At 40.2% G+C, this 26,940-nt stretch overlaps 1 protein-coding gene across 5 annotated transcripts in view; it reads left to right on the top strand.

Moving 5' to 3' along the window:
• Positions 1 to 26,940, top strand: part of ppfia4 (PTPRF interacting protein alpha 4) — a 71,254-nt gene that overhangs the window by 27,259 nt on the left and 17,055 nt on the right. For 4 of the 5 annotated variants that reach the window (XM_074695371.1, XM_074695608.1, XM_074695300.1 and 1 more), the window contains exons 3-10: positions 21,691 to 21,792; positions 22,028 to 22,192; positions 22,460 to 22,534; positions 22,957 to 23,028; positions 24,191 to 24,412; positions 25,363 to 25,497; positions 26,171 to 26,305; positions 26,466 to 26,549. In XM_074695371.1, coding sequence (XP_074551472.1) covers positions 21,691 to 21,792; positions 22,028 to 22,192; positions 22,460 to 22,534; positions 22,957 to 23,028; positions 24,191 to 24,412; positions 25,363 to 25,497; positions 26,171 to 26,305; positions 26,466 to 26,549 — 990 coding nt within the window. Of the gene's footprint in view, positions 1 to 8,538; positions 8,795 to 21,690; positions 21,793 to 22,027; positions 22,193 to 22,459; positions 22,535 to 22,956; positions 23,029 to 24,190; positions 24,413 to 25,362; positions 25,498 to 26,170; positions 26,306 to 26,465; positions 26,550 to 26,940 lie in introns of those variants that run through there. The other variant, XM_074695527.1, reaches the window with a different exon arrangement.

Genomic DNA, 26,940 nt, shown 5'->3' with positions numbered 1-26,940 from the left:
AAACAAACTTAAACGCTTCACAGCTTGATTCACTGCTGGGGCGTAAAGATGAAGGACAATAAGTACATTGTTTGGACAGAGAAGAAATAAAATAGAGATATCAAAAGTGAGCCTCATTCACTAAAATCTCTTTTTTTTTTCTTACTGTTGAGAAAAAAAGAGGAACTTTAAAAGCATTTTAAAAAACAAGTGTAGGAACAGGTGGTAAAAAAGCCTTGACAGCTCTGCCGTGTCTGACGTAGTAATATTTTTCTGTTGTCCAACCACGTGACCTTCTTTTCTGTTTCCACAGCACCTTATTGCTGTGAACACAGCTCAAATGTTTCTCAGGGTTGCACTGATTTGTCAGGTTAAAGGTTAAGGTTTGTTTGAAATGACTCTATTTCAGATGAACATCCGGATGATATCAGGATGATAAAATGATTTACAGATTTCTTAACCCAAAGAGTCAAAGATCAACTTCATCATGACATCATTGTATCCTTGAAAGACACCTTTCTGGCACCTGAATCAGTCAAACACTTGTGAACACATCACTGGATGCCTGTGTGGCCAACATTTTCAGGTTTTGTGTATGTTCACTGAGACTCAGAAGTGAATTGATTACATTTTTGTGTTTAAAGGTCAAGGTCTCTGTGACTCAAAAATCCATCTTATTTTCTCCTACATGGTTACCTAGCAACACCAGATGGACATTTTATAAGAAGTGGGTTTTAATTTCTGTTCAAAAAAGTATTGCTGGAATTATTTCCGTTTACTCCCAAAAATTGTCTTTTCCTATTGTATTGAGAAAGCTCTATGGACAATTCACAGCGATAGAAATGGAGATAAAGGAGATTGCCCTCATAAGATGCTAAAACCAAAGGGATATTTATTTAGAGGTGATTAAGATTCAACAACAATAGAACCATGTATGAATTATTCTTAATACAAAAGTTTACTTATATACAACATCAGAAAACTTTCCTCATGTTGAGTCCCAAACTGTATGTTTTTTAGTTTTAGTTCAGTCTGAGAGAGACAGAGTTAACGGATGAAGGACAGCACAGCAGTGTGACGCCTCACCTTCAGCCACAGTGAGCGCTGCCTGTCGTGTCTGTCATTACTGTTGCAGTTACTGTAGATGCACACACACATACACACACAGTGGTGTAGAGTTACATCCTGCCACTGCAGTTTGCACTCTGTGAAGGGCAAGAGCAGCGTTCCCGACCTCTGCACACTCTGTACACACACACACAAACACACACAAACACACAACACCTCAGCTACTCATTACTCTCAGCCATTTTTAGCTGGAGGAAGGATTGGGAAGAGAAGAGATTATTGAAAATTATGCTGGATGTACCCTCAGAGCAGTTTATTTACTCTGAGTATGTAGATTAATATTAATGCTGCCGTGTTTGATTCATCTCCTGCTGTCCTCCAAAACCACGATACACTTTCATCTGCAAAGCAGAGCAGCTGGGACGGACTGTGTGTGTGTGTTTGTGTGGTCCCAGGAGAATTTGTGTGGTAGTTTGTGTGTTTTTTGGTAGACGAAACAGCGTGTTTGTTTACAGCAGGGGCGTTATCAGTAAGACTTGATCAGAACAGAATTTGGTTAAGCTCTGTTTTTATGTAGACATAATTTTTTTTTATACAGAATAAACAGCCCATGATTAACATACTTTTGATGAAGGTGAGAGAATTAAGTGTCTCCAGTTGGAGGGAAAGAAAGATCACTTTAACATTTCAGAAACACTAGTTTTTAAAAATGCATTTCTAGTTATTGTTGTTTTGTGACCGTAACAGACCTCCCTCTGGGCCGCCCTGGGGCAGGCGGAGGACACAGTGAAACACAGATGGAGGATGGATAGATAGATAGATAGATAGATAGATAGATAGATAGATAGATAGATAGATAGATAGATAGATAGATAGATAGATAGATAGATAGATAGATAGATAGATAGATAGATAGATAGATAGAAAGATAGATGGATGGATAGATGGATAGACTGTACAAAGTATCAGCAATAAGAATCTCGACATAAGGGGGAAAGGCAGAATAATTTTGATTTAGCAGCAGCAGTAAGGAAGAAGTCAGGTAGCAGCAGTTTTGTCCTTACATCAGTCCTTGGTTCTTATAAATACAAGTAAATTTTAGGAATAAATAAGACTGGTGCTACTGTACAGTGTGGATTGTTCAGTCCCACTTCACCTCAGTCCCACTTCACCACCCCCCCTGTCCTCCTGTTCTCTTCATCCCTCCAAGTGGAGAGTTGTACAGTTTAAGGCACGTGGGGCGTGCCATTAGGAAGCTGAGGAAGCTGAGTGATGAGGACAGGAAGAGAGAGGGAACAACAGGGCTGACACAGGTGCTTCAGACAAGGCCAGAAAAGAGGAGGTGACAGTGGAGTCTGAAAAAAAACAAACAAGGACAAGGAGGAGAGAGGTGACCCAGATTTAGGGATTAAAAATGTTATCTAAAATATGATGATGATGCTAATTAGAAATTTTATTGATATAGTGCTTTTCAAAATACTCAGCTACTCTATAGATCATAAAACACACATGAAATGATACATTCAAAAGGATACCTCAGTAAAATAATTGTTTAAACACTATCAAAAATGAAAAAGCAGTCCTGAAAAGGTGGGTTTGGTCCTGGGACTTGAAGGTAGGAAGCCACACTTGTGTTTGAAGGAACAGTTTTCAAAGAAGAGGGCAACAACAGTGGATGCTCTGTCGCCCCAGGTTTGGTGCTTGGTCTTTCGTGATGGGAAGAAAAGGTTTGTTTTAGAGGAGTACAATCTCTCCCGTGGTTGGGGTGAAGTAGGTCAGAAAGATAGGAGGGGTCCAGGTTATAGAGGACTTTGTAAGTTAGGAGAAGGACTTTCAACTGAATGCTTTGGGGAACTGGAAGTGAGTGGAGGTTCTGAATGGAGAGGGGTGATGTGGTGACTGGAGCAGGAGGGATGTGAGTGAGAGCAGGCAGGCGGCTGAAGAAAAGGGAAACTGCAACTTGTGTGGATACCACTTAACGAACTCTTTTGTCCATTGTCAGTCATACCAATAGATATTTTGGGGCTGTACTTTGAGTGACTTGTTAAATCTGAGCAGTAAATCTTGCTTTGATAACTGTAGTATGGATAACTTCTGGATTATTTTTGATTATTCCCCAAGATTACTGGGGCTGGACAGAGCCTTACAGAAAGCTCTGCAGACCTCTCTTAAGGCTTTGATAAAACATCTTTGCTATTAAAAAATTAATTTACATGTTATCAAAAAATGATTAATTTAATCTAAAAATCTTATGGTATATCTTTGACTGTTACGGGAAAGTTTTGACCAGGCTATTAGTTTGGCTCTAAGGCTGGTACTCTAAAGCTTTACAGCTGGTATTTTCCTGGCTGATGTATCGAACTCACTAATGACTTAATTTGCACAAATTTTTCTCCAAGTGAATCCAACAGCTTACAGACTGCATAGGCTACAGATAATGTGACTTTTTATTTTCCATTTATTATTATTGTTGTTATTATTATTATTATTATTATTATTATTATTATTATTATTATTATTATTATTATTATTATGCAACATGTCAAACAAGTCTGGAGGGTTTTTTAATCCTCGCTTTTCCCTGATTATCAAAATAGTCAAAGGACCGAGGATACATCCCTGTTGGACTAATAACTTTGAAACCTTTAATTATCAGAAGATATTAAAATATCACTCATGCAACAATGTAAAACCCCCGGCCCTCAACAACTACTACCAACAGGACTAAAGATCCTTAGCCCTATGAAACAAACCTCAAAAAAACTTCCAGTAGCTTGCAACTGCTGAAATAAAAAAAAACCTTAGTTTATTTTGGGTCAGCAGTAGTAAAACAGACATTTTTTCTCTGTTTCATTTGGTGATCAGCTAAAGAACAATGGATGAATCTGTTACATTAAATGTGCTTTCTATTGACATATGCAAACAAAAAGCCCTGATCATGCAGAGAGTTGCAATTCATGTGCTGTCACCACTGATATAAACAGTGATGTTAAAGAGGAAATCATTGTTGTTTCAATAGAAGTGTATCAGGAGGGCTTCTCTTGAATCCTGAATAATGATTTTTGTAGAGTATGTAATCAAGTGCTAAGTTGTAATGCACCACTATTCTTTGACAGTGTTGGTAGTACAGGTACCCCACATTCAGAGGCTCCAGTCCTCAGTGTGTCAGCCACCTCTCTGCATGTCTGCCCTGCTGTTTCCTCAACACAATTCCTGTTGCCGTCCAGCCATCTCATAAAAAAATAAACTTAAAAAAAAGACAAATCTGACATTCAATTTTGAGTAAATAATTGGTCTTTATATCCCAATATAAGAGATAAAAAAGCTTTGAGTCTAAATAAGTGAAAGGAAATAATAGATATTCTGGCCTTAGACCCTTCCCTGCACTTTATATATAGTGTGTGTGTGTGTGTGTGTGTGTGTGTGTGTGTGTGTGTGTGTGTGTGTGTGTGTGTGTGTGTGTGTGTGTTAAGCTGTGTCTGTGTACTGAATGTGACAGAGGAGATGGTGGGATTGGGGGGTTGCCCTCTGCCCCATGTTATGCTATGATGCAAAATGGCTGCTCTCCGTCGAGGGAAGGTTCAGCTGAGATTAGCAACGCTTGAGAAAAAGAGGATGAGAGGAAGAGCAAAAAATAGGATGGAAGAGAGAGAGAAAAAGAGAGGAGCCAGAGTGGATAGAGTGTAAAGGAAGTCATCAAGTGTAGTTAGGCTACAGCACAAGGAGACAGAGTGAGGAGAGAAAAGTGCGAGAGAGGCTGTCAGAGAAAAAAGAATAACACTTAGTTTTTCAACTTGTGAATTCTGTCAGAATTTTTTTCTTTCAATGTGTCAGGATTTTGGTGTCATTACCACAGAAGTGCATGTGTGCTTTGTGGCATCTTTTGGTGTCTCCAGTGTTTCAGACAGAAAACTTAGGTCCTGCCACGACCCAGATGTCAGGGGAGACAAGTAATTCTTAGCAGTGTGTTTTACACCTTTCTACCTGTTTCTCTTTCATCTACATCATGCTGCTCCTGATGCCCCCACCCAAAACACTTAATTTAAGCCCAGTCAAGTATGACATTGTTTGACATTATTTGCTGTAATGCATCACACTGCCAGTAGGGGTCTCTGTCTCACCATTAACCCAGATCACAGCAGTGACCAGTGTGTTGTATACTCACTGGATGAAACACTGAGGCTTCACTCAGCTGCTCCCAGTTAATAGCAGAAGTCCTCACTTCATCCAAAGCATGTTCAAATGTCTGAGGAACTTAATGCTCATCTCACTGATTCATGACAGCACTCTGTCTCTCCTCTGAACCCTGTTTCCTTGACAACCAGGTGACAGTATGCCAACTTGTATACAGGAGCCATTTTCTTTTCTCTTCACAAATGCACTGCCACTCCCAGTAGTTATGATGCTGCATTTCAACATGTCTCTTACTGACTGTAAAATAGAGCCTGTAATATGTGAGTGTGAGAGTCATGTAAGTGATATACAGAGACACAGGGGGAAAAATAAGTGGATTTAATTAGGGTAAGAATACAAAATGTAACTTAGTATCCATCAAATTAGTACCAAACTGCAATATTTACCACAGTATGTTTATTTCCTCAAAATACACCTAAAATTGCAGCATCCTCTTTTTTTAAGAATTCCATCATGACTGAGAGGATGAACAACACATTGATTGTCCAGATTAAAGTGGGGGTAAAGCAAGTCAAGATATCAAACAACTGAGGCAACGTTGTGGCAAATACTTTTCTCCGTTGGTCAAAACCAAGCTGCAACCTCCAGGACAACTTCAGGTCGTCAAGTGTCCACCTGAGGCTGGCTCCAGAGGCACTGAAAACAACATACACACTCATTCAAAAAGCCAATATTTACGGTCTGAAGAAATAAATAAAAATGTAATCAGAGTAGTTAATTTCTTGAATGGCACACACTGTATGGGAGATCTTTTCTTTTCACTTTTCTTATAACTCAGCTTGAATGAGGTTGGAGAATCGTAGGCACAGCTGACTTGATTCATTAGTGCAGTGTTTCTCAAATTGTGGTCTGCGGACCACTAGTGGTCCGCAAAGACCGTGAGGATTTTGTTTTTTAATGGAACATTCACGAAAAAAGAGGGGGTGGGGGTGCAAGTTGTTCGGCTACTACGCAAATTGATAAAATCTACAAGAATTAGTCAATAGAAGCATTGAGTAATTTAATTTAATCTAAGTACTTAAGTGTTCAAATACTAGAAATTTTAAGTATTTTGGAATAATGTATCAGTGATGTAGTTATTCTCACATTTTGAGGTCCATTCTCTCCCTCATTCTAAAAGAAAACAACAAACAAAACACCAAACTATGAGGAATTGGGAGTTAAAGAAATAATTTTTTTTACTTAAATCATAAAAATAATTGGTGTATAATCCATTTTCAAAATAATCGTTAGTTGCAGCCCGAGCAAGTTGTGACATGTATGATTCGAATTTAAAGCATATGAGTTTGTTCTCTGGGTTGTTGTTCTGGGGCTATTTAGCTTGTGGTGGTCCGCAAGAGTTTTCTTGGGGAATAGGTGGTCCTTGGTCTGAAAAAAAATTGAGAAATACTGCATTAGTGGACACTACAAAGCCCATCTCAACTCAGCCTCTTGTCCTTACACTTCATTAATTGAAGTTGGGTTGAGTTTGGTATTCCTGATATGGCCTCTAATTACAAACAGGCTTTGATGCTCTGCTATAGACTCAGATGGGTGATGTCACAGAGACTATGTCTAGGTATTGTGCATGCTGTGGGGTCAAATCTGTCTCACATGTCATATCAAATCTATAGAAAAGTGATCAGAAAGGTTTTACCTCTACAGTAATTCACTTAGGTAAAACTATTACTTTCTGTCCAACTGTTAAAATGCTGGGCTTAACAACAACTGGGCTAACCTGGTGAGTGTATCTCTGATTATTATAAAGTATCTTAAACCATTAACGGCAATGATAATGGTGGGAATGCTAAAAGTTTTGACTTTTGCTCCCTTCATATCACAAGAAATGTTCATTCTGATGTGAATTTAGACTTATGGGAAGGCTGGTGTTTGACCTTAACTGAAAGAAAACGATTATTAAAATGTTTAATTCTCCCACAAGGAGCATGATAAGACTCCATCACAGTGGACTTAAAATTTGGCTGTACACATGAATCCATAGTTGACAAGTAAAATCAGCTGTACATCAATATTTAATGTTACCTTGATGATAGCTTGAGTTGGTTGCTGGACGATTCAGAGTGAGCAGGTTGCTATACAGATCAGAATCCATGCAGGGTGAGACAAACCTGACGTGAAGAAATAGACTCACCTTTCACTTTTTCAGGATTCTTAATTCTCTGCGACCTGTTCACTTTACATTATTCCCTGTTTGTTTGTTTGTTTATCAGGACGTTGATAAATCCTGGCTGCAGTCTGTAATACGTGAATATGCTTCATAAGGCCCGGATCACACAAATCCCACAATGAACAACAACAAATTGCTCAGGTTTTCATTTAGATTTGTGCTTTCCAAGAATACAATCCCAGATTACCCCAGTGACATCATGAGTGCTTTATTCTAAGATTTGAAAAAAGCTTGTCCAAAATTAAAGAAATATTTTTGAATTTGTCTTCCTTGTTAATCCGGCTGTCTACTTCATGTAACAAAAAGGTTTCATTTTTGAAAAAAAAAAAAAAAAAAAAAAACTGTGACCCCTCACTGTACAGCTAGATCAGAACTAGCACCTCATTGTTTTCAATTCAGTTATCAGCTGTACTTTAGGTTTCCCGGTGATTATTTAGTTAGCCTTTTACTAAAATCTGGTTAAGAACGAAGAGTCAAATGACCACCATTGCAGTCCAAGAAATACCAACAACACAGAGATGAATTATACTTGATATTCTTCTGTTTGTGGAAGCACTGGTTTGAGTCTCCAGTCAAGTGCATGCACTGTGAAATCCTGCTGAGAGAGGAGGGACAAACCAGGCTGCCATTTATAAATAGAAAAACCAGCACACACTATGTCACGCTGCAGGAAAATGGGTCTCTTGAAATAGTGTTGAGTAAGCAGTGACTGGAGTTCTTATTAGGAGGAAATAGAGCGTTTAATTTCATGCTAATTCTTGGCATTAGTTCCAAATGGGGTTTAAAGACTCCCACTGAGTGCCTTTACTTCCATACCTGCATGTGTGTGAGAGGGTATATATGTGTGTGTAAGAGTGGAGGCAGAGAACAGGTGGTGTTAGCCCCCGGCAGTCCTTGTCTTAACCCTGCCTCTACCTTCCTCCATCAGCTGATCTCTGCTGTCTCCTCCTCCTCCTCCACTCTGCATCCTCATCGTTTTGTCTCCTGTTCCCTCTGATCAAAATCATCCCTCAATCTCTGCTCTCGCCCCCTTTTTCCGCCTTTCCTTGTTTATCCCGCTTCCTACTTTCTCTTTCTCTCTCTCTGCTCTCCCGCTCCTTCTCTCCCTCCCTCATCCTCGCCGCCTCTCGTCCCCAGCTTTAGTTAGAACTGGCTGACTAGCAGAGTGCTGTTTGTCCCAGCGGAGGGCAGAGAGAGCAGCACAGGAGTCTCTGCTTCACTCAGAGGAAACCAGACCTACTTCGTCATCTCCCTCTTCCCTCTCTGTGTCTCTCTTTTTTATGGGGGGTCTGTTTGAGGGATCTGATATGTATAGCCTTCACCATGAACCCAACAGTGAAGATCCACCTTCAGAATGGGACCCACTTTAACACCTACATGTACCAGGTAGGGATCTAGCAGCTGCGGAGTTTGCGGATGTTACTGTCTCCGGCTCAAATATCTATCTCTCTCTTTCTCTGTTCTCCACGTGTCCTTGCCTCAATATTGATTTCAGTGCTGATGACTCTTTTCTAGGGCTGAGAAATGGCCTCCTCCTGCTTCTCCTCCTCCTCCTCCTCCTCCTCTTCCCCTTCGCCTCCTCCCACCAAACCTCAATCAAACTGCAAGGAATGATTAATGCTCACCGGTTGCATATCACTTGAAAACTGTAGCCACACCTCCTCCACTAAAGCTCTCCGCTGGTCGAGTTGAATGTTTCCAACACCCATTAACTCAGGAAATTTTAAGAAGATAAATATGCGTCATACACTGATTGAAGATTATTTTCTGACTGCTATGAGGGCGACTTGGTTTGTGTTTGTAACGGCATGCATTCAGGAGACAGCGTCAACTGATGCACAACAAAACTCTTTGTGTTTGTCCTTTGATCCGAGCTGAGGAAGTATTCTCCTCTGTACTTTCTTCCTTCCTCTTTGTTCCTTTCTCTCTGCTGCTGCAGATTTTGTTTCGCTTCAGTAAAGAATACTTTGATACATGAATGGGTGCTATTCTAGGCTCAGGCCTTTAATGGGCAAAGAGAGAAGCAGAAAGGTAGAAACCTTGCCAGGGTTGACACCTTTGTTTGTTGCACTGTAAGAAAATAGATTTTATGAAACTGAGACACAGTTGTGTCAAATATGTTTTTGTTTTGATACTCAGAATAAATTTTAAAACTTATGTCAGCAATCTTATGTCAGAGGATCTGTTGATCTTGGTGCCCCCTGTGAATGATGTTTTGTCTAGGGATGGGCGAGTACTTGTATTGGTATCGGGAATCGGACCTATACTAGCCTTTTTTTAAGGTATTGGTACTCACGAAGGCTGCAGCAGATACTCAAGGCCAAAAAATTCTTGCCTTGAGTAAGTCCTCCTCACGAGTAGTTGCCACCTCTTTCCGCAGTATAACACCACAGCAAATGTGCGTCAGGTCCTGTTCTAACAACATGAATGAACCAGGGAGAGTGAACAGTTAAATTGTTTTATTTTTCACCTCAGTTTATAAACAAACAAAAAAAAAACTTAGACTCTGACAGTTATAGGTTTAACTTTGTGCTTTTGTTAAATCTTTTTTTTTTTTAATCATAAACTCAGAGAGAGTTGTCTGTGTTTTATTTTGGACCTAATGGCAAAGTGACTGTTCGGTCTTCGTTCAAAATGATCTCCCCATAGACTGTAAAAAAAAATGGACCTCCTCTTGCTCGGCTCGAAATGAGGTTGCCACAAAAACTGCTCTCCCTGGTGGCTAGCTGCGTAGATTAAAAAATCCAGCTATCCAGCCATTCCAGATGGGCTGTGAAATGTTTCAAATGTTGAAATGTTTTTTTCTGAAAAGTTTCGTTTTCATTAGTTGTACAAAGTTAAAAATGAGGCTTCACGTAAGGTTTAACGATGATTGACAGCTGCCGTTCTCATGTCTTTTTTTCAGGAATTGTAAAATATGTCGGGATGTAGAGTCATGAGTGATTAGACTCTCAAAAGAAAAAAATAATTGTTATTTTTGTTGCTCCACTCTACTGCACAGACTCTGGCTGCAACTGCTACAATGGTTGCGCCTGTGACGGAGGTATTTTGGCTTCAAAACCGGTACAATGATAACTTGTTGTCCGCTCTACATACGGTCTATGGATCTGTCACTGTGAATTTAAATTTTATGTATCAAAAGTACTAGTATTATTGGCTCTTGGTATCGGTGAGTACTGAGGAGGGAGTACTCGTACTGGTATCGGTCTGAAAAAAAGTGATATTGAACATCTCTAGTTTTGGCTAATCTCTTTGCTAGTGATGAACATGTGATTTGTTGTTACCTCCTCTTCGCACATCAGGTCACTCCTCTTTCTTTCAGGAATTGTAGGCTGGAAGGAAATAATTGGGGTAAAGTTGGGATTTTTTAACATAAAGAGAAACATTCAAGAGTTCAGTAAAAAAAAATACGTAAACCTACTTAAACATGCCATATCCTATCATTAGCTGTATCTTTGCTATCTTGCACAAATTTTACCTGAGGCTGGCAGAAAAAGCCAGAAGAAAGTTAAGGTTATGTATTTCAAGTTCATTGAGAGTAAAATATATCATATTAGGGGGGGTTAGGCATTTTTATTAAGCATTTTTTAAGCATTAAAATTAGTTCATAGTAATGATCGTTTGTTGCTAGTGGTTTCATTAGAACTATTCCTTTTAGTGTGTTTTCTGACCAGTTAAAAACTACTCTCAGGTGCTTTAAATGACTTTTGATTGCATATAATTACAGAGGTCGGGTCTCTGGTGAAAACTCCTGAAGAAGCATGAATGCTTTGAGCATGACAGATCTCTCTTTCTAGAGGAATCTGTGGAGGATTTACTGCATTTTAGACACATTAAAGATACAGTTCTCGTTTTAGTTAAAATGTTGTAGGTAAGAGTCCAGAGCTTGAATGTCCTCGGTGAATATTGGCATCATCAAGAAACACTGGAAGAAAGGTTTCCTGGAGTCAAATTGTGTAGCGTAGTGTAGGTCTAGGATTGGAATGAATGTAATGATGACAACTCACAAAAATCTCAAAGGCACTCTCTTTATTGTTGTAGCAAACTCATGAACACTCCTCTCTGTTCCAGCATCAGGCCTTCATCAGTTTGAAGATGACCTTCCTTGTATTATCTCAAATATGCCTCTCTGATCTTCTCCGGAATCTAAATTATTTTTCTCTACAGCTGCGTCAGCTCTAGAGGAAAATCACAAAGTGACCTTGATGCAATTCTAATTCACTTCAGAAACACGTATGTGCATCTTTCAGTGTTAAACGTTCATGCAAACTTTGTACCCCACTCAAAAACTTCCCTCCTCTGATGGAGATGTTGCCTGGGCAACAGCCACAGCCTGCAGTGTTGTCATGGTAATATATTACTCACTGCCTACTTGGGTCCGACACCTAAGCAAGGTGTTGTGGCAGCATTGGGGGTGTGTGTCACAGCTCCTACGTATTTGTGTGTGTGTGTGTTGACTAAGATCGTCAGAGGAAGGTCGAGTCCACCTCTCCCTGCTGTTCACCCCTCCCTCCCTCTCTGCAGTGGTGAAGAGTTACAGAGCGCTGATACCTGAGTCTCCCTGGGGACTCACTCGTTCTCCAGTCCCAGACTCTGCGTTCATCTCCAGCACAGCAATCCTAAGTGAATTACGGCGATTTACATCAGAGTTAATTTAGTGTCTTTTGGAGCGGGCAGACTGAAAGGAGCTCAGTCATTATAAACTATCACTGATGAGGTGTCTCCTGAGTGTCTGCCTTTGCACAATTCATTTCTGTGGTTTCACTTGTGGACCTGCTTCTTCTTGGTAATATCTGGCCTATGTTGAGTATATAGGATATTTCACGTTTTATTCATGCTCCAGGGGTGTGTTCAGAGTTTTCAACAGGGGTGGCTTGACTTGGATTTAGAGACGTCTTTACAAGCTTTCCAGTGGTATGCATGTGAAAATGTAACATGTCTGCTCATCTGTAAAGTTTGCTGTCCATGTTTAAATAAGCACAAGGTTCTAGCTCAGCTGATACCATCAGGTCTAAACTAATTATTGATGAAAACAATAACAATAAGTTGCCAGTACTAAGTTTTTTTTGTTTTGTTTTTTGAGACTTTGTTGTTCAACAGTCTTAAAATCTGGCACACTTTTGTAAACTCAGCAGCTGGCTAAGATACAGCAGCCCCTCCCTGGTCTGATAACAGTACCTGCATGCAGTGAATCACATAAGCAGAGTGAGAAGAAGTGGGCAGCGGCTGAGATCATTTGCACGTCAACTGTGTATCTCACATTTTGTATAAATGTCAGATTATTATTATTGTTTGCAGCTTTATTGGTCACTCATATCAGTGTATGTACACATTATTAACTATTTCACCGTTCATATTTTTCTTGAGGTTGTGCTTTGAATTTTTTTCTTTTCCTTGAAATGAAACTGATTTTATTCTTAAAGTTTTGATTTTATTTTCAACATTCTGACTTTTACTTTAAGTGCACAATTAAAATAATATTCCTCCTTTCATTCATTTCTCAACCCTTGCCCTGATACTCTTCAGTAATTTGCTGTCTGTTCTTGCAGCAAATGAAACAGCCTGGGAAGGAAAAATAAACAAATAATCGAAACACACAAAGGCAAAAAGCCTGCCTCAACACTACTTGTTCATCTGTGAGTTGGTGTACCGGAAGATAAGTCAGCGTTTTTTAATAGGGACTGCTGTCATTTGACTACACAGCACCTCTTCATAGACAAATGAGTGAAGGCACTCACTCACACTGAGACAACTTCCATGTCTCCAGAAACTGCAGAGAAACTCCAACGCAGTCCAAATGATTGACTTTAATAGGTCAATCCCCTCTGATATCGCAAACAGCCAATCATAATTTGGGATTTTAGGGTTGTTGCACCAGAGATGCTAAATAAAATGTCAAGATGCCAGCCCGGGTTGCTGCTGTGACCATGACACACTGGTGTGTTCTGAATGTCTTTTCTGTGTCGTTAAAGCTGAAACAGGGAACAAAAGTTGTTCTTTTTTTAGAGACTGCAGGCAGTATCAACTAACATCCTCTGATGTTCATCAAATGCACTGAAAGTTTCCGGGTAATGCATACACTTTTAGATATCTCTGACCACATAAATCCCAGTGTCCAAACATCATCTGATAAATCTGTCAGGTTCACAGAGTTTCTTTGACCCTTTGTGTCCTCACATTAACATAAACTATATGATTTCTGAATAAGCTGACAGCTATGCCTACGCTCTGTCTCTCACAAACTTTCCTTTATTCCTCTGCTCCCTGTACCGGATGCTTGCAGAGACAAGTCCTCACCTCACTGTTCTTAAGCTTTGGCCGACATCGATTTATATCTGTTTGGCTTCAGTCTGCTGTCTTGTTACTCTGCCCACACAAAGTGGAAGTTGTAAGGGCTATTTGTTTCTCAGTGTATTCATTTTTTACAGGCATTATCTACTTTATCTGTAATCTTTAGTACGTTCAGGGAGTTGTTTGTCAATGGTGCGTGGTAATATAGGACTGTGTAACCTCCACTTGCCTCCTCTAAATCTACTCCTGTTAGTCACTTCCAATTTTTTCTCTGAATGACCTTCAGCAACCCGCAGAGAACAAACTGAACTTTTTTTCTGTTATGCTGAGCATGGACCTGTGAGTAGATGTAGAGAAGCTGGGAAAGAAAAAGTTAGAGAGTTTCTTTAAAGGAGAAAAGAAAATTAATGTTTTTGAAAAAAAACAACAACAGACTGCCTGAATATATAAACTGTTCCAAAGCAGTGAACAATAATTCTCAGTGTAGACTGAAAATGAAAAAAACATTGCACAAATTTACACAGTAACGTAAGCTTGGACTGTATAACAGAGGTGACAGTAGCCAGGGACGAGCCACTAGTTTTGATTGTATAACAGTGGTTTCTTGTTTTTGGATGAGAGGGGCCAGTATGCGCTGTTATGTCTCTGTCCTAGTTGGAGAGAATACAGTGGTCAAGCCAAGTATTTTGCCCTGATTAGTAACATATTTTTCAAACTGCACATCATGCTACATTATAAGATTAAATTAAGTATGAAGTATTATTTAAGTTTTGATTTAAAACAAAAACTGAGCTGAAAAATCTAACTTGAGGTAGGACATCCTAAACAGGTTGCAGGTTTATCACAAGCTCTTTTATTCACCCAACTTTATTTATTAGTTATGATTTTTTGTTTGTTTTGTTTATTTGATTACTTTACAAGAGCAGTCTCCCCCTGCTGGCCATCAGAAGTAATGCACTATTCAAGACATCATGCTTAGTCTATACTTTAGGAAGAAAGAGGCAAAATTCACTCTTCATATACAGATTGGTATAGATGGCTTCCATCTATGTTACTTCATCTGTCAGCACTGTGATCTTCAGGTCATGACAACAAAAAAGATTATTTCTGTTTATCTATTTTAGTTCTTAATCAGACGTCATCACCAGGGTGGTTGAATAATAGATACTGTTATTTTTTCACCCACAGTTTAACAGTTTAAAGCTCCAATGAGCATTTTTTTTTTTTAGCTGATTTGAAACAGATTTCTGATTTTTATTTTACAAAACAAATATTCACCACTAGTGGGACAACTAACTGAGACATATTTAGAGTTTCATATAAAGCTCAGTTCTTCAGACTGGTCACCTGTATTTTGTCCTTTAAGTACTTTTAACTAGACATGAGGGAGTAACTTAAGTAAGCAGCTTTCTTTTGATTTTAAAACACTTGCATCAGTCAAAGTGTTGGTGTTATGAAGTGGATTGAGTGACAATTCTTGCGATATTAAATTCCCATCACTGTGACTTAGTGTGTGTATATTCAGTACAAATGGTGTACTTCAATTGGGTTTGATTTTTACTTTATCAGAATGAACATCGATGAACATTAGTGCCCAGGTGTGTGTCGGAGGCTAGTTTACCAATGTGCTAACCCCCTTTTTCTTCCTCACCTGTGTACACACAAATACAGAGGAATGAAAAAAACACTCCAAGCAAACCTTACATATGTATTTTGTATTGCATGTGTGTAAGTGTAAGACACTTTTTTCTTTCTCATCCGACTGCACTCCAATCTTTCTCCCCCTCTACCTTCTCTGTTCACACTCTCACACACACACACTCACGCACACACACACACACACACACACACACACACACACACACACACACACACACACACACACACACACACACACACACACACACACACACATGGAATTTTTTCATCCTATAATCCCAAAGTGCTTAAGGAAGCGGAGGGGAGAAATCCCTTTACAATGTCTGGGCTCAGCAGTGTTTGGTAACCGCTCACTATCTCACATTGTGGTTGGAGGCAGAGGAACGCCGCTCGCTTGCTCCTCCAGACGCCCAGAACCTTCTCTCCACTCCGTGTGATATGCTCTCTGACAGATGTCGAGGCTGTGTTGTCAAAGAACTGCGCCTGTATCTGACTGTTGTGTGAAGTTGAATAAACATCCTGGGAGTTTTTCAAAGCTCACATGGTTTCAGGAGGAGGCGGGGGTTAGAGTTGCATGGTGTACAAAGTGAGGCTGTGTGTGTTTCCTGTCAGTTTGTGAGTGTGTTTGGAAAAAAGAACAAAAGTAGACGGAGCTGTAGGGAAGGCATTTCAGAGACCTTCATGAGAAATTAAAAGAAAAGTTCTTTTTTCAAGACACTGATGTGTTATATTTAATATATAACACTTGTCTGTTCTGTTATATAACACTCCTAACATGGCTTATGTATTCATGCCTTTGTCTATTCTTAGTTATTTGTCAGTGCATGTTTCTCACATTTGTTTTTGCAGTTAGGAGGCAGGTGGAGCGGAGATGCAGCGAGCTCCTGAAAGGCAGAGGGATAAGGGAATGAGATGGTCTGTTGAGCCTTTCTGCCATGATTGAAAGAGACAGTGAGCTTGAACATCTGTTGGTGGATTTGGGCTGAGCTCCTGTCTGTTGGTGCCCCTGTGGAATAAAGGGAAGCAAAATGAACAAGCTGACCCATTTTCCCTCCTTTTCTCCCGATGCTCCTTCTCTCTCCTGCCCTGCCCTCCCTGAGCAGAGAGCCACATCACTTTGAGTTAGTTCGTGTGAAACTGTGTGTAAACATATGTGGTCATACTGTTATGTGTATTATTATGGATACTGTGTTGTGTGTGTGTGCATCATCATATCTACTTGTATGACAGACATCTCAGAAAAACACACTGCTGTGGTCATCACTTTCCTCTTGCAGTGGGACCAGCTGGATGGCAAATACAGTGATAGTAATACCAGTGATAAAAATAATAACTACTGACCAGACCAAAAGAGTTCAATATAAAAATAAAAAATTGAGTGAGTAGAAAAAAAGCAGACATTAGGGACAACAAAGCAACAAAAATGTCTCTCCACTAAGCAAGAATGTCACTCAGCAATCTTAACCTTAACAAAAACCTCAGGATGACATGATGTGACCTCTTAAAAGAATGGTACATGGCAGCTGGGAAAAAGTGCATCGCAAGAACAGTTCAAAACAGGTTCCTAGAGCTAAGGTTCAAGTTGTATAGAGTAAGAAAAATGTCCTTCATCAGTCAGACTCATGAGGGCCAAGCTGAGCTTTGCAAAATAGCATAAACATTGGACTAAAGACAACTAAAGTAAGGTCATCTTCTCTGATGAATTTTCATTTTTACCCAGTACCCGATCATTTAATGTCTGGGTGGAGATCTGGCGATGCCTTCAAGTCACAGTGTTTCACACCCACTATGAAATACGATGGGTGAACGATGATGATTTGGGAGTCCTGCCTTTCACTGTTCATCACTGAAATTCAAAAATATAAAATTTCAGCTCACAACATTCAGATTTGGTACAAGCACAGATTCACAGAAATGGTCTTCCTGTCAGCTTCTAACATTGTCTGTATTCTTTGGACATGGTCATTTTCGTGTGACAAGAATTCGGTACTACAGGACATTATCACTGTGGCAGTGTTCATCTGCGCTGAGGTGGGGGTATGTGTCATCAATTCTGAACAAGATGAGTGGATCAACTTTTGTGGAAGTAAACGTCTTCTTTGATGAATGAATGAATGGTCAGTGGAGTTCATTCTATTTAACATCAGTTTTTAACTGACTGACATTATGCTAGTTGAGCAGTCAACAATATACAGCTACAGTTATTTCCGTCTCCTACAGCAACCATGACAATTACATGCAAATGGCTTATTAAGCATTTAAGTCATGGACGCTGTAGTAGAGAAATAATGTTATAATGACCATAGATTGTATGGTCATAGGAGAGAGTAAAAGTGTGTAGAAAAAAACAACGACATATGTTTACAATATAAATGATTTTTTTTTTATGCCAATCCTTGTTGTTTTTGATGTCACAATAACAACTCCCCTTCTTTATCTGGGCTTGGGACTGGTAAAAGTGACCATAAAGAGACAGGTATAATCATGATTCATCTACGAGCAGTTGCCTGGTCCATCTGTGACTGTTTTAGATAGGGGAGGGGCTTTTCTTATTATGTACATCGTTTTAGCCATGGCAGCATGTTTGGCCCTTGTCAGCCACCGTAACCCCCAACGAGATAAGGAAAGCAGTTCCAAGAAAAATGAAGAATATTTGATAAGTTTTGTTTTCCTGGAAAATGTTAAACCATGTTCCTGATGTCATTTTTGACAAATGCAAAAGCAGGGAAGACCCATATGCAGATTAAGTTAGTAAAGGCTTACTGTTAAGCTGGTACAGGAGCAAAATGTCAGGAGAAATTTCTAATGTAAATGGCGTGCCAGTTTAGCTCAGTTGATGGAGTCCTGGCTTTAAGTACTCTTGATAACAGGGGATCGACTCCTGGTCCCAGCAGTACTTGTTGCATGGCGTCCCCCACGCCGTCTCCACATTTCCTATCTCTCTCAAAGCCAGCCTTTCTAAGAAACGCCTCAAAAGCTCAAAAATAATCTTAAATAATAAGTTCCAGTAAAGGACCAGCAAATATGATACCAAAAAAGGAAAACAAACACTGATGCTACATAGATAAGACCCACACCAGAAAAACAGGTTGTGGGCTATACAAATGAGAGCTTGTAGATCTTACATCTTGCAGAGGACATATGACTTTGTTCCATTTGGTAGTTGCAGTATTCATTTTTAAATGTTCTAAATTTCATACTATTGGTGTATTAAACACCTTTTTCAGATACAGTAGAAGGCTTTTTTGTTTTTTTTTCTTTTTCTCAGACCCTTTAAGGAGCTATTACCATAGCAAAATTATGTGTGTGTGTGTGTGTGTGTGTGTGTGTGTGTGTGTGTGTGTGTGTGTGTGTGTGTGTGTGTGTGTGTGTGTGTGTGTGTGTGTGTGTGTGTGTGTGTGTGTGTGTGTGTGTGTAACTGCATCCACAAATACGGGAACTAATCCACAAATATGTACACAGATTTAAAAATGTATAAAAAATTTACAAATGTGTGCAAATCCACAAATGCGTCTGGATGCATTTCCACACACATGCAAATAATTTTGCTACAATAATAGTTCCATACCTTTTAGAAGTACCATTGTTCTAACAGCCAGGTTCTCCAGTCCCACCTGAACTGGTCACACCTCTCTTCACTCATGGGCCTCTGTATTGTAAGGGGCAGTAATTTGGCAGAATTGTCTACCAGGCTTGTTACAAAAAGCTTCACCATGTTTGCTCTAGTTAAAGGAAACTCTCTGGTTTGACCTATAGCCATGCCCACTGTTAGGGTCTTCATCAAGAAATGCAAGACCAAAGTGCTTTGTCATGGCTGTAGGGTGTACCAGTACTTTAAAAAGTACCAGTGTAACCGTGTGTGTGTGTGTGTGTGTGTGTGTGTGTGTGTGTGTGTGTGTGTGTGTGTGTGTGTGTGTGTGTGTGTGTGTGTGTGTGTGTGTGTGTGTGTGTGTGTGTGTGTGTGTGTGTCAAATCTGAGACCAGCAGAGAGAGCATAAGCCTCTGGGTTTTGGTTTGGACTAAAGCCATGCGAACAGAAAATGCCAACCAAGCACCAAGAGATGATAAAACAACATGCACACTGGAGCAGACTCACAAACATACACATGTGCGCACACAGATGTACACACTTAAGTAAACAAACAGCCGCCCAATCTCTGCTCCAGTGTGATCAAACCACAAAAACAATTTTAGAAAAGGAACTTGAAGCAGGAGCTGAGTGAGTCACTGCTGCTTTCTGGTGTACTCTTCTTCACAGCTGCACATGGATTAAGTTTGAGGCTGGAAATCCAAAAAACACTCGAACAAAGAACAAACTGCTCTGAACTGTATGATAGATTGTTAAATATTAGTAGTACAAGAAGGACAAAAGACAAGAGCAGTGGCTGACATTGACTCCCTCTCTTGCTCTGAGTGTGAGGATGATTTATACGAGTATTGAACAACGTGGAGGACGTTTAGTTCCAGAGCAGAGCAGGTGATGCATCTAACATCGTAACCATTTGTAACACTCTATGAAAGTCTGTAAATGTCTGTAATGATGTGTTTCATTAATAAATAACGGGTCGGTTTGAATGACATGTAGCTGTTTTCCCAAGACGTACTCTTTGACATCATTTTCATAGAAAGCTGACCACTGTTACATGACTGGTACACTCTATACTGAAACAATGCCAGGTAAAAAAAAAGCCTTTAAAGCTTATACTGTTAAAAACAAACACACAGCAGAACAGTGCTGCAGTTCCATCAAAGTGTTCTCCCAAACTATTAAAGTTAATGGAGCGGTCTCTTTACAGCTTCAGAAGCGAATGAAATATCCATCAAAATGCACTGCTTGGTTGTCTGTGTGCTACTGCTATCCTAAGGCATATTTGACAGTATGAACAGAATTATAATGCTGTATTTCTGTGTAAATTTTCATTTTTGTTTAACCTTGAGAACAATAACATTTCTCTAAGGAAAAATTACAATTTCCCTCGTAGTGTCTCTCTGGACATAAGGACATCACACTTATCAGTGTCTACTGAAGCCGCAGCTTAGCCTGTCATTAAAGCTAGAAATAAAGAAATAACGGTTAACCTAGCATGATATAGACAATGTAGAAACAACCTAAGACGAAAGCTGAAATTAAAGTGCCAACAGTTAGCATAGTATGAAAACTATAAATAAAGCGACAACAGTTAGCCTAGCATAAAACTAGCTAAAGCTAAAGTACTTGCACTAAATGATAATTGTTGTTGGTATCTGTTGCTAAGTTCCTCTACTGGAGACAAATGCTTTAAACATACCATAGTCTAACACACTGGGTGGATCGCAAATAACCATAAACCACTGTGGTCCAAATTCAGTCTTTTTCTTAAAATGTGGCAAAAAAGGATGTCTGGAGTTCTGCTAGAGCTTAAAAGCTTCAATGAAGTGCTCAGCCATCTGTCAACATATTGGAGTGTGAAATGAACATCAATAGAGCAAACTCCTGTCAAGTCAAAGACACTTTTCTCACACAGCTATTAATTCATTTTGAATAATCGTTGATCTACTGTCAGTTTGATGATGAAAAGATTTCCAGTCATAATAAGAACTGGGTTATCAGAAGAATCAAATGACTTAGTCTTGTTTGTGTCTTAGACATGTCAACAAATTAGTCATAATGTTATGATTAAATGTTTTCTATGTAATCAAAAGATCGCCATTTTTCCAAACAATGAAGAATGAAAGATGCACAGTAGACAATGAATACGCCTTGAGTACCTTTTTCTCATTGCTTTGTCTTATAAACTAAAAAGTATTAAAGACAAGCTCATGCCACTTTGATTTATTTTTCCCCTTATTCTGGAGGTAGGCACTAAGGTGGGAACTGCCTTTGTGTTTTAGATAGATCAGATAGCAGCTCAATACTGTTTTGGTCTTTTTCGCCTGCTCAGACCACTCCTTATCACACCAGCACAGAGAAACATCCCACACAGTATCCTTCAGACAACTGCTTTTTTGAGGAGAATCCTGACCTTTGTTTAGAGCTCCAACTTCACCCACTGAATAAACATTCCTCCTCCAGGTATCAGCAATGTCTCACCCAATATGAAATAGCAAAAAAATTAGTCAGCCACACCTACATCTGAGTGGACTTTGAGTCTGCACCAGAAGAAATGTCTTAGTATCACAAATGTGTAGCTCGTTATATTGAGTTATAGTTCAGTATTAACCTTTTTTGGGGGTTTGTGTGTGTGTGTGTGTGTGTGTGTGTGTGTGTGTGTGTGTGTGTGTGTGTGTGTGTGTGTGTGTGTGTGTGTGTGTGTGTGTGTGTGTGTGTGTGTGTGTGTGTGTGTATTGTGTAGGAGTTTGCCACCCTGACGAAAGAGCTGAACATATGCCGGGAGCAGCTGCTGGAGAAAGAAGAGGAGATATCGGAGCTGAAAGCTGAAAGGAACAACACCAGGGTATGCGTATGTATGTACTTGGGTGTGTGTGTGTGTGTGTGTGTGTGTGTGTGTGTGTGTGTTCAAGAAAACAAACATTGTTTCTTGGCTTCAAATTAGTATTCTCTTAGGTTGCTCATGTGTTTGGTGTGTGTGTGTGTGTGTGTGTGTGTGTGTGTGTGTGTGTGTGTGTGTGTGTGTGTGTGTGTGTGTGTGTGTGTGTGTGTGTGTGTGTGTGTGTGTGTGTGTGTTGTAGCTGCTGTTGGAGCACCTGGAGTGTCTGGTGTCTCGTCACGAACGCAGTCTAAGGATGACAGTGGTGAAGAGACAGGCACCTCCACCATCTGGAGTCTCCAGCGAGGTGGAGGTCCTCAAAGCTCTGAAGTCGCTGTTTGAACACCACAAGGCTCTGGATGAAAAGGTAGACACACAAACACTTCCAACTCACACACACAGTTCTTAGGGGGTGCAGTTTGATCTGTTAAATAAATGCAAGAAGAACAATTGATCCGGCTTTAAATTCATGCATCAATAAAAGCTACTTCATTGCTCTTGGTTTGTTATTTATTCAAATTGATTGTATTTTTTATGGGCTGTTTTCTCATTTTTTAAGCTGTAAATAAGCCACATTTTGTCCTGTTGTTCCAGGACTTTGACTTTCCGTGTGTTCGCTTTGTGTGTTTCTCAGGTACGTGAGAGGCTTCGGGTGGCTCTGGAGAGGGTGGCCACCCTGGAGGGACAGCTTGCTGCCACCACACAAGAGGTGAGGTGTGTGAGTGTGTTTGTGTTTCATGGTTATTTGTGGCCTGTGGTAAGTTCAACATCTGTGCTTCACCTAGCAGACATTTATAAAGCCTCCAGTCCAGTGTGATTTATGTTTCAAATGTCATGCTGGGTTCAGATCTGTCCCCCCGTTCTTGTGTTCAACACACACAGAAAAACTTAGTTTCCTCTTGAGAAAATGTAACTGAAACAAGTCCTTCCAAAGATAAGTTTGAACTTAACATTTACATATTCATATTTTTAGTTGTGTGAAATATGGTCGAGCATGTTGCCTGGAGCATCCTGGCAGCATAAGTGCTGCATTTCTGTTTTGGAGTTTTGCTCTTGGATTTAATGTGAGAACAGAAAAAGATAATAAATGTGTGAGTTTTCATGTTTTTTCTTCTTTTTAATCTCTTGCAGTTGAACATGGTGAGACAGAGGAAGGACGGTGACTCACTGGAGAGGACAGATGGATCCAAACCTACATGGAAGGTCTTCCTTACTGTGTGATTGTTTTTCTGCTCTGTGCTTTATCCCGTGTTTTTCCATAGTATCGTCTCTCTTGCTCTCATTTGTTCTCGGTTTATCTTGCTTCTGTTGTTCTTTATAACATTAACACACACAAACATACACTAACATATGAGGCTAAACAACCTAAACTCTGACTTCTGTTAATTTGAAAACCCCTATTCTCTATTTGAGCCCCATCCTCCATAGTTTTTCAGGGCAGTCCCAATGTTATGTAACCATGTCTGAGTCCATCCACGGGGAGTCAAAAAAAAAACTCCTCTCGATTAAACAGAGGAGTCTGTTTGTATCTGGATGGAAACCATCTTCCTCTGCGTGGGCTGACAGCCGAGGAAGAGTGGGACAAGATGCACTCACTTTCGCTTGTATTTCTTTGGCAAAAAAAAGCATCAAGAACATACAGTAGCTTCATAAAAGGAATAATTTAACTCGAAAAATCAATAGCTGAGCATTCAGAGATGAGAGTATATCAAAGGATGCCTTCAGAGAATGATGGATAAAAGATGACTTTACAGTGCGAGCATCAGGAGAAAGAGTGAAATTGAGATGTTCGTCTAAACTGTAAAAGCACATACCCCTGTACCCTTTTGGAGACATTTTAGCACCATAATACTGTCACAGACACATTGACTTCTCCTGCAAGTAACCCCAACCAAGACTGTACTTCATGATTGTATCGTCGATCAGCTACACAAGGCTATGAGTCATGCACAGTTCCAGGTTTATTTCCTAACAGATTCAGACTCTCCGGCTGTACGTATGTTTATATTTCAGTATGATATTCGTGAGTGTCTGGAACATAAAAATGGAAGCAAGGAGGGGGGGATCCCACTAACCTTGGCTGCCCACTGTTGTCTGTCTGAACATGTGTCCCGGTAGAATTGTTTAATTACAGCCCTGGAATAGACTGCACTTTGAGCTGTGAAGAGAAGAGAAACAACATCAAAACAACAACATGGCAGCCTAACCTCACACAACCCTCTCTCTTATGCAGAACACTTTTTTATCTGGGTCATCCAACTTTATTAGTTCTGCAGCAACACTCGCATTCGTGTTAACACATGACTGTCAACTCCATGCGAGGTCATGCCTATGTATCTGCTCATTTTGTGTGTCCACTTCACAGAGGCTACCTAACGGCTCCATAGACGCCCATGATGAGAGCAGCCGGGTGTCTGAGCTTCAGGACCTGCTGGACCGGACCAACAAGGAGCTGGCGCAGAGCCGAGAGCACTCAGCCACCCTCAATGCCCGTATGGCTGAGCTGGAAGCCGAGCTCACCAACACACGACGAGAGCTGAGCCGCAGTGAGGAGCTGTCAATTAAACAACAGAGGGAACAGAGAGAGGTGAGAGGACAGGAAATAGGGCTGAACAATTTTGAAAAATAATCTAATTGCGATTTTTTGGACAAATTTTGCGATTGTGATATAGCATGCGAATATGTTTGGGAGGAACATTTATCTTCTCTATTTTTCACTATACAGAAGCACTAAGTCATTCCATAGCACGACCAACATGACAAAGGATACTGTCAAAATATAAACATTTCTTTCCTGCAATTTTTAATTGAAAAAGAAAAAGGAACACTGTGAAATTTTGCTGACCACTAGTTGTCAGTAAGAGCAACAAACTATATAGAACAAAGTGAACAAAGGGTATTAAGGAAAAAAAATAGGGCCATTGGGAAAAAAATAAATAAAAATATTTTAAGAAAATTCAAAGTTCTGACTTTAATCTTGGAATTCTGACTTAAATCTTAAATCTAAGAATTCTTACTTTTTTTTCATAAAAAAATAGAAATAAAAGAATGGCCTTTTTTTGTCAGTGGCCCTGAACCTCCACAAATTCTGACTATTAGAATTCTTACTTTTTTAGTAAGAAACAAAAAATTGAGCATCTTTTTTCTTATAAATTTCCTTTTTTGTAGTGGCCCTTATCCTCCTCTGTAGGGTATGGCTCTGCCAGTCACAGTCAATCTACTGTATTTCCTCCAGGTCTGTGTACATTTTTTTTTTTTTAATTGCAGACCTAGCGATTTGAAAATTGCATTACATCATATTGCGATGTCGGTTTCAATTCGATTAATTGTTCAGCGCTAACAGGAAACATGGGTTTGTTTAGGGAGCAAGCACAAAGAACAGTGGGATGTTAAATCCTACAGTTTGATGGACAATAGGATAATCAGATCTGGTGTACAGAAAGAAATATTGGGGTCATATCAAGATATAAGTATATTATTCTTTAAAGTTGAATAGAGATAAAGTAATTCTGCCTCTCCGTGTGCCTCCGTCCACAGAGAGAAGACATGGAGGAAAGGATAACAACATTAGAGAAACGCTACCTGGCTGCTCAGCGGGAGACCACGCACATCCATGACCTAAACGACAAACTGGAGAACGAACTGGCCACCAAGGACTCCCTGCACAGACAGGTGATATACAGTAAACAGACCTGAATCTGTTCCTGATTAAAAGATCAACACAAAGTCAAAATCACTCTGTGAAGCCTGAGGTTAGGCCTGAGTCATTTTCAGTCATCATCACCATTCATCATTATTGGGCTTTGTCAAAATCTGTGTTGTAAAGAGACACAATAAACATCTTTTTTGTTTTAATCCAAGATGACATGTGTCTCATGTTCCGTCTTCCCCCTCTTGGCATATTTAATAATACATGCCTCAGCAGTTCCACACATAATGAAGCCGAAAGAGTAATACAGCAGTTTGACTTTTGATGAGTCCGATAATTTATTGGAGGTTTTATAGAATATTTCTGAGAATGAGCAAGAGAAACACCATCCTTTAAGGTTCATGTGTAGTTCAGGGTGAACGTGAGTTCAGCTCCACAGTGGGAATACCGGCGATTCACTCCATCTGGGCCCGTGTGTCGTGTCCTCACTACTTGCTGGTTGCACAACACAGTCTACACCTCTCTTGAGATCACGCTAATGTCACTCTTCATCCTTTGCGTGCGTGCGTGTGTGTGTGTGTGTGTGTGTGTGTGTGTGTGTGTGTGTGTGTGTGTTTGTGTGTGTGTGTGTTTGTGTGTGTGTGTGTGTGTGTGTGTGTGTGTGTGTGTTTGTGTGTTTGTGTGTGTGTGTGTCAGAGCGAGGAGAAGGTGCGCCAGCTGCAGGAGATGCTGGAGATGGCAGAGCAGAGGCTTGCTCAGACGATGAGGAAGGCTGAGACGCTGCCAGAGGTGGAAGCTGAACTGGCACAGAGAGTGGCAGCACTTTCCAAGGTAACAGAAGCACACAGACCAATACAGGAGAGGAAGACAAGAAAAAAAATACAATAAAAGAGACACAGAACAGAGAAACATACAGAGACGTATGTTAATGCAGTTATAGTGGTTTAAACAAGATGCAGTTGTACTGACATGAAAGTGTCTCCCCCTGCAGGCCGAGGAGCGCCATGGCAATGTGGAGGAGCGCCTCAGACAGCTGGAGTCACAACTGGAGGAGAAGAACCAAGAGCTAGGAAGGGTGTGTGTGTGTGTGTGTGTGTGTGTGTGTGTGTGTGTGTGTGTGTGTGTGTGTGTGTGTGTAACAGCCCTGCAGGGTTCCTCTGACCTCCCACTATGGTGCATGTGTCTCTGTGTGTGTATGTGTGTGGGATGATGCTTCACATGAGCATGATGGCCTGACTGATCACTATATATGTGCTTCCTCATGCATATGCACAGACGCAAACACACAAGATGTTTACACATATGTAGAGCTCTCCATTTTCTCAGTGCAATGTTGCATGAATTTGAACCAAATCCACAAATCTTTCTGCAACACCCCCTCCCCCTCTCCTATAGAGTGATTGGCTGCTATCTTTAGACCCTGAATAATTCACGCAAGACTAATTTTCTTGCTCTCTCTGTGCTAT

This window comes from Halichoeres trimaculatus, unplaced genomic scaffold (assembly GCF_033239565.1).
Source record: "Halichoeres trimaculatus isolate MK-OKI-2021-1 unplaced genomic scaffold, fHalTri1.1 fHalTri1_scaffold_1, whole genome shotgun sequence".
NCBI classification, from domain to species: domain Eukaryota; kingdom Metazoa; phylum Chordata; class Actinopteri; order Labriformes; family Labridae; genus Halichoeres; species Halichoeres trimaculatus.
The sequence above is the reverse complement of the archived record's forward strand: the minus strand, read 5'-3'. Positions and strand labels throughout refer to the sequence as shown.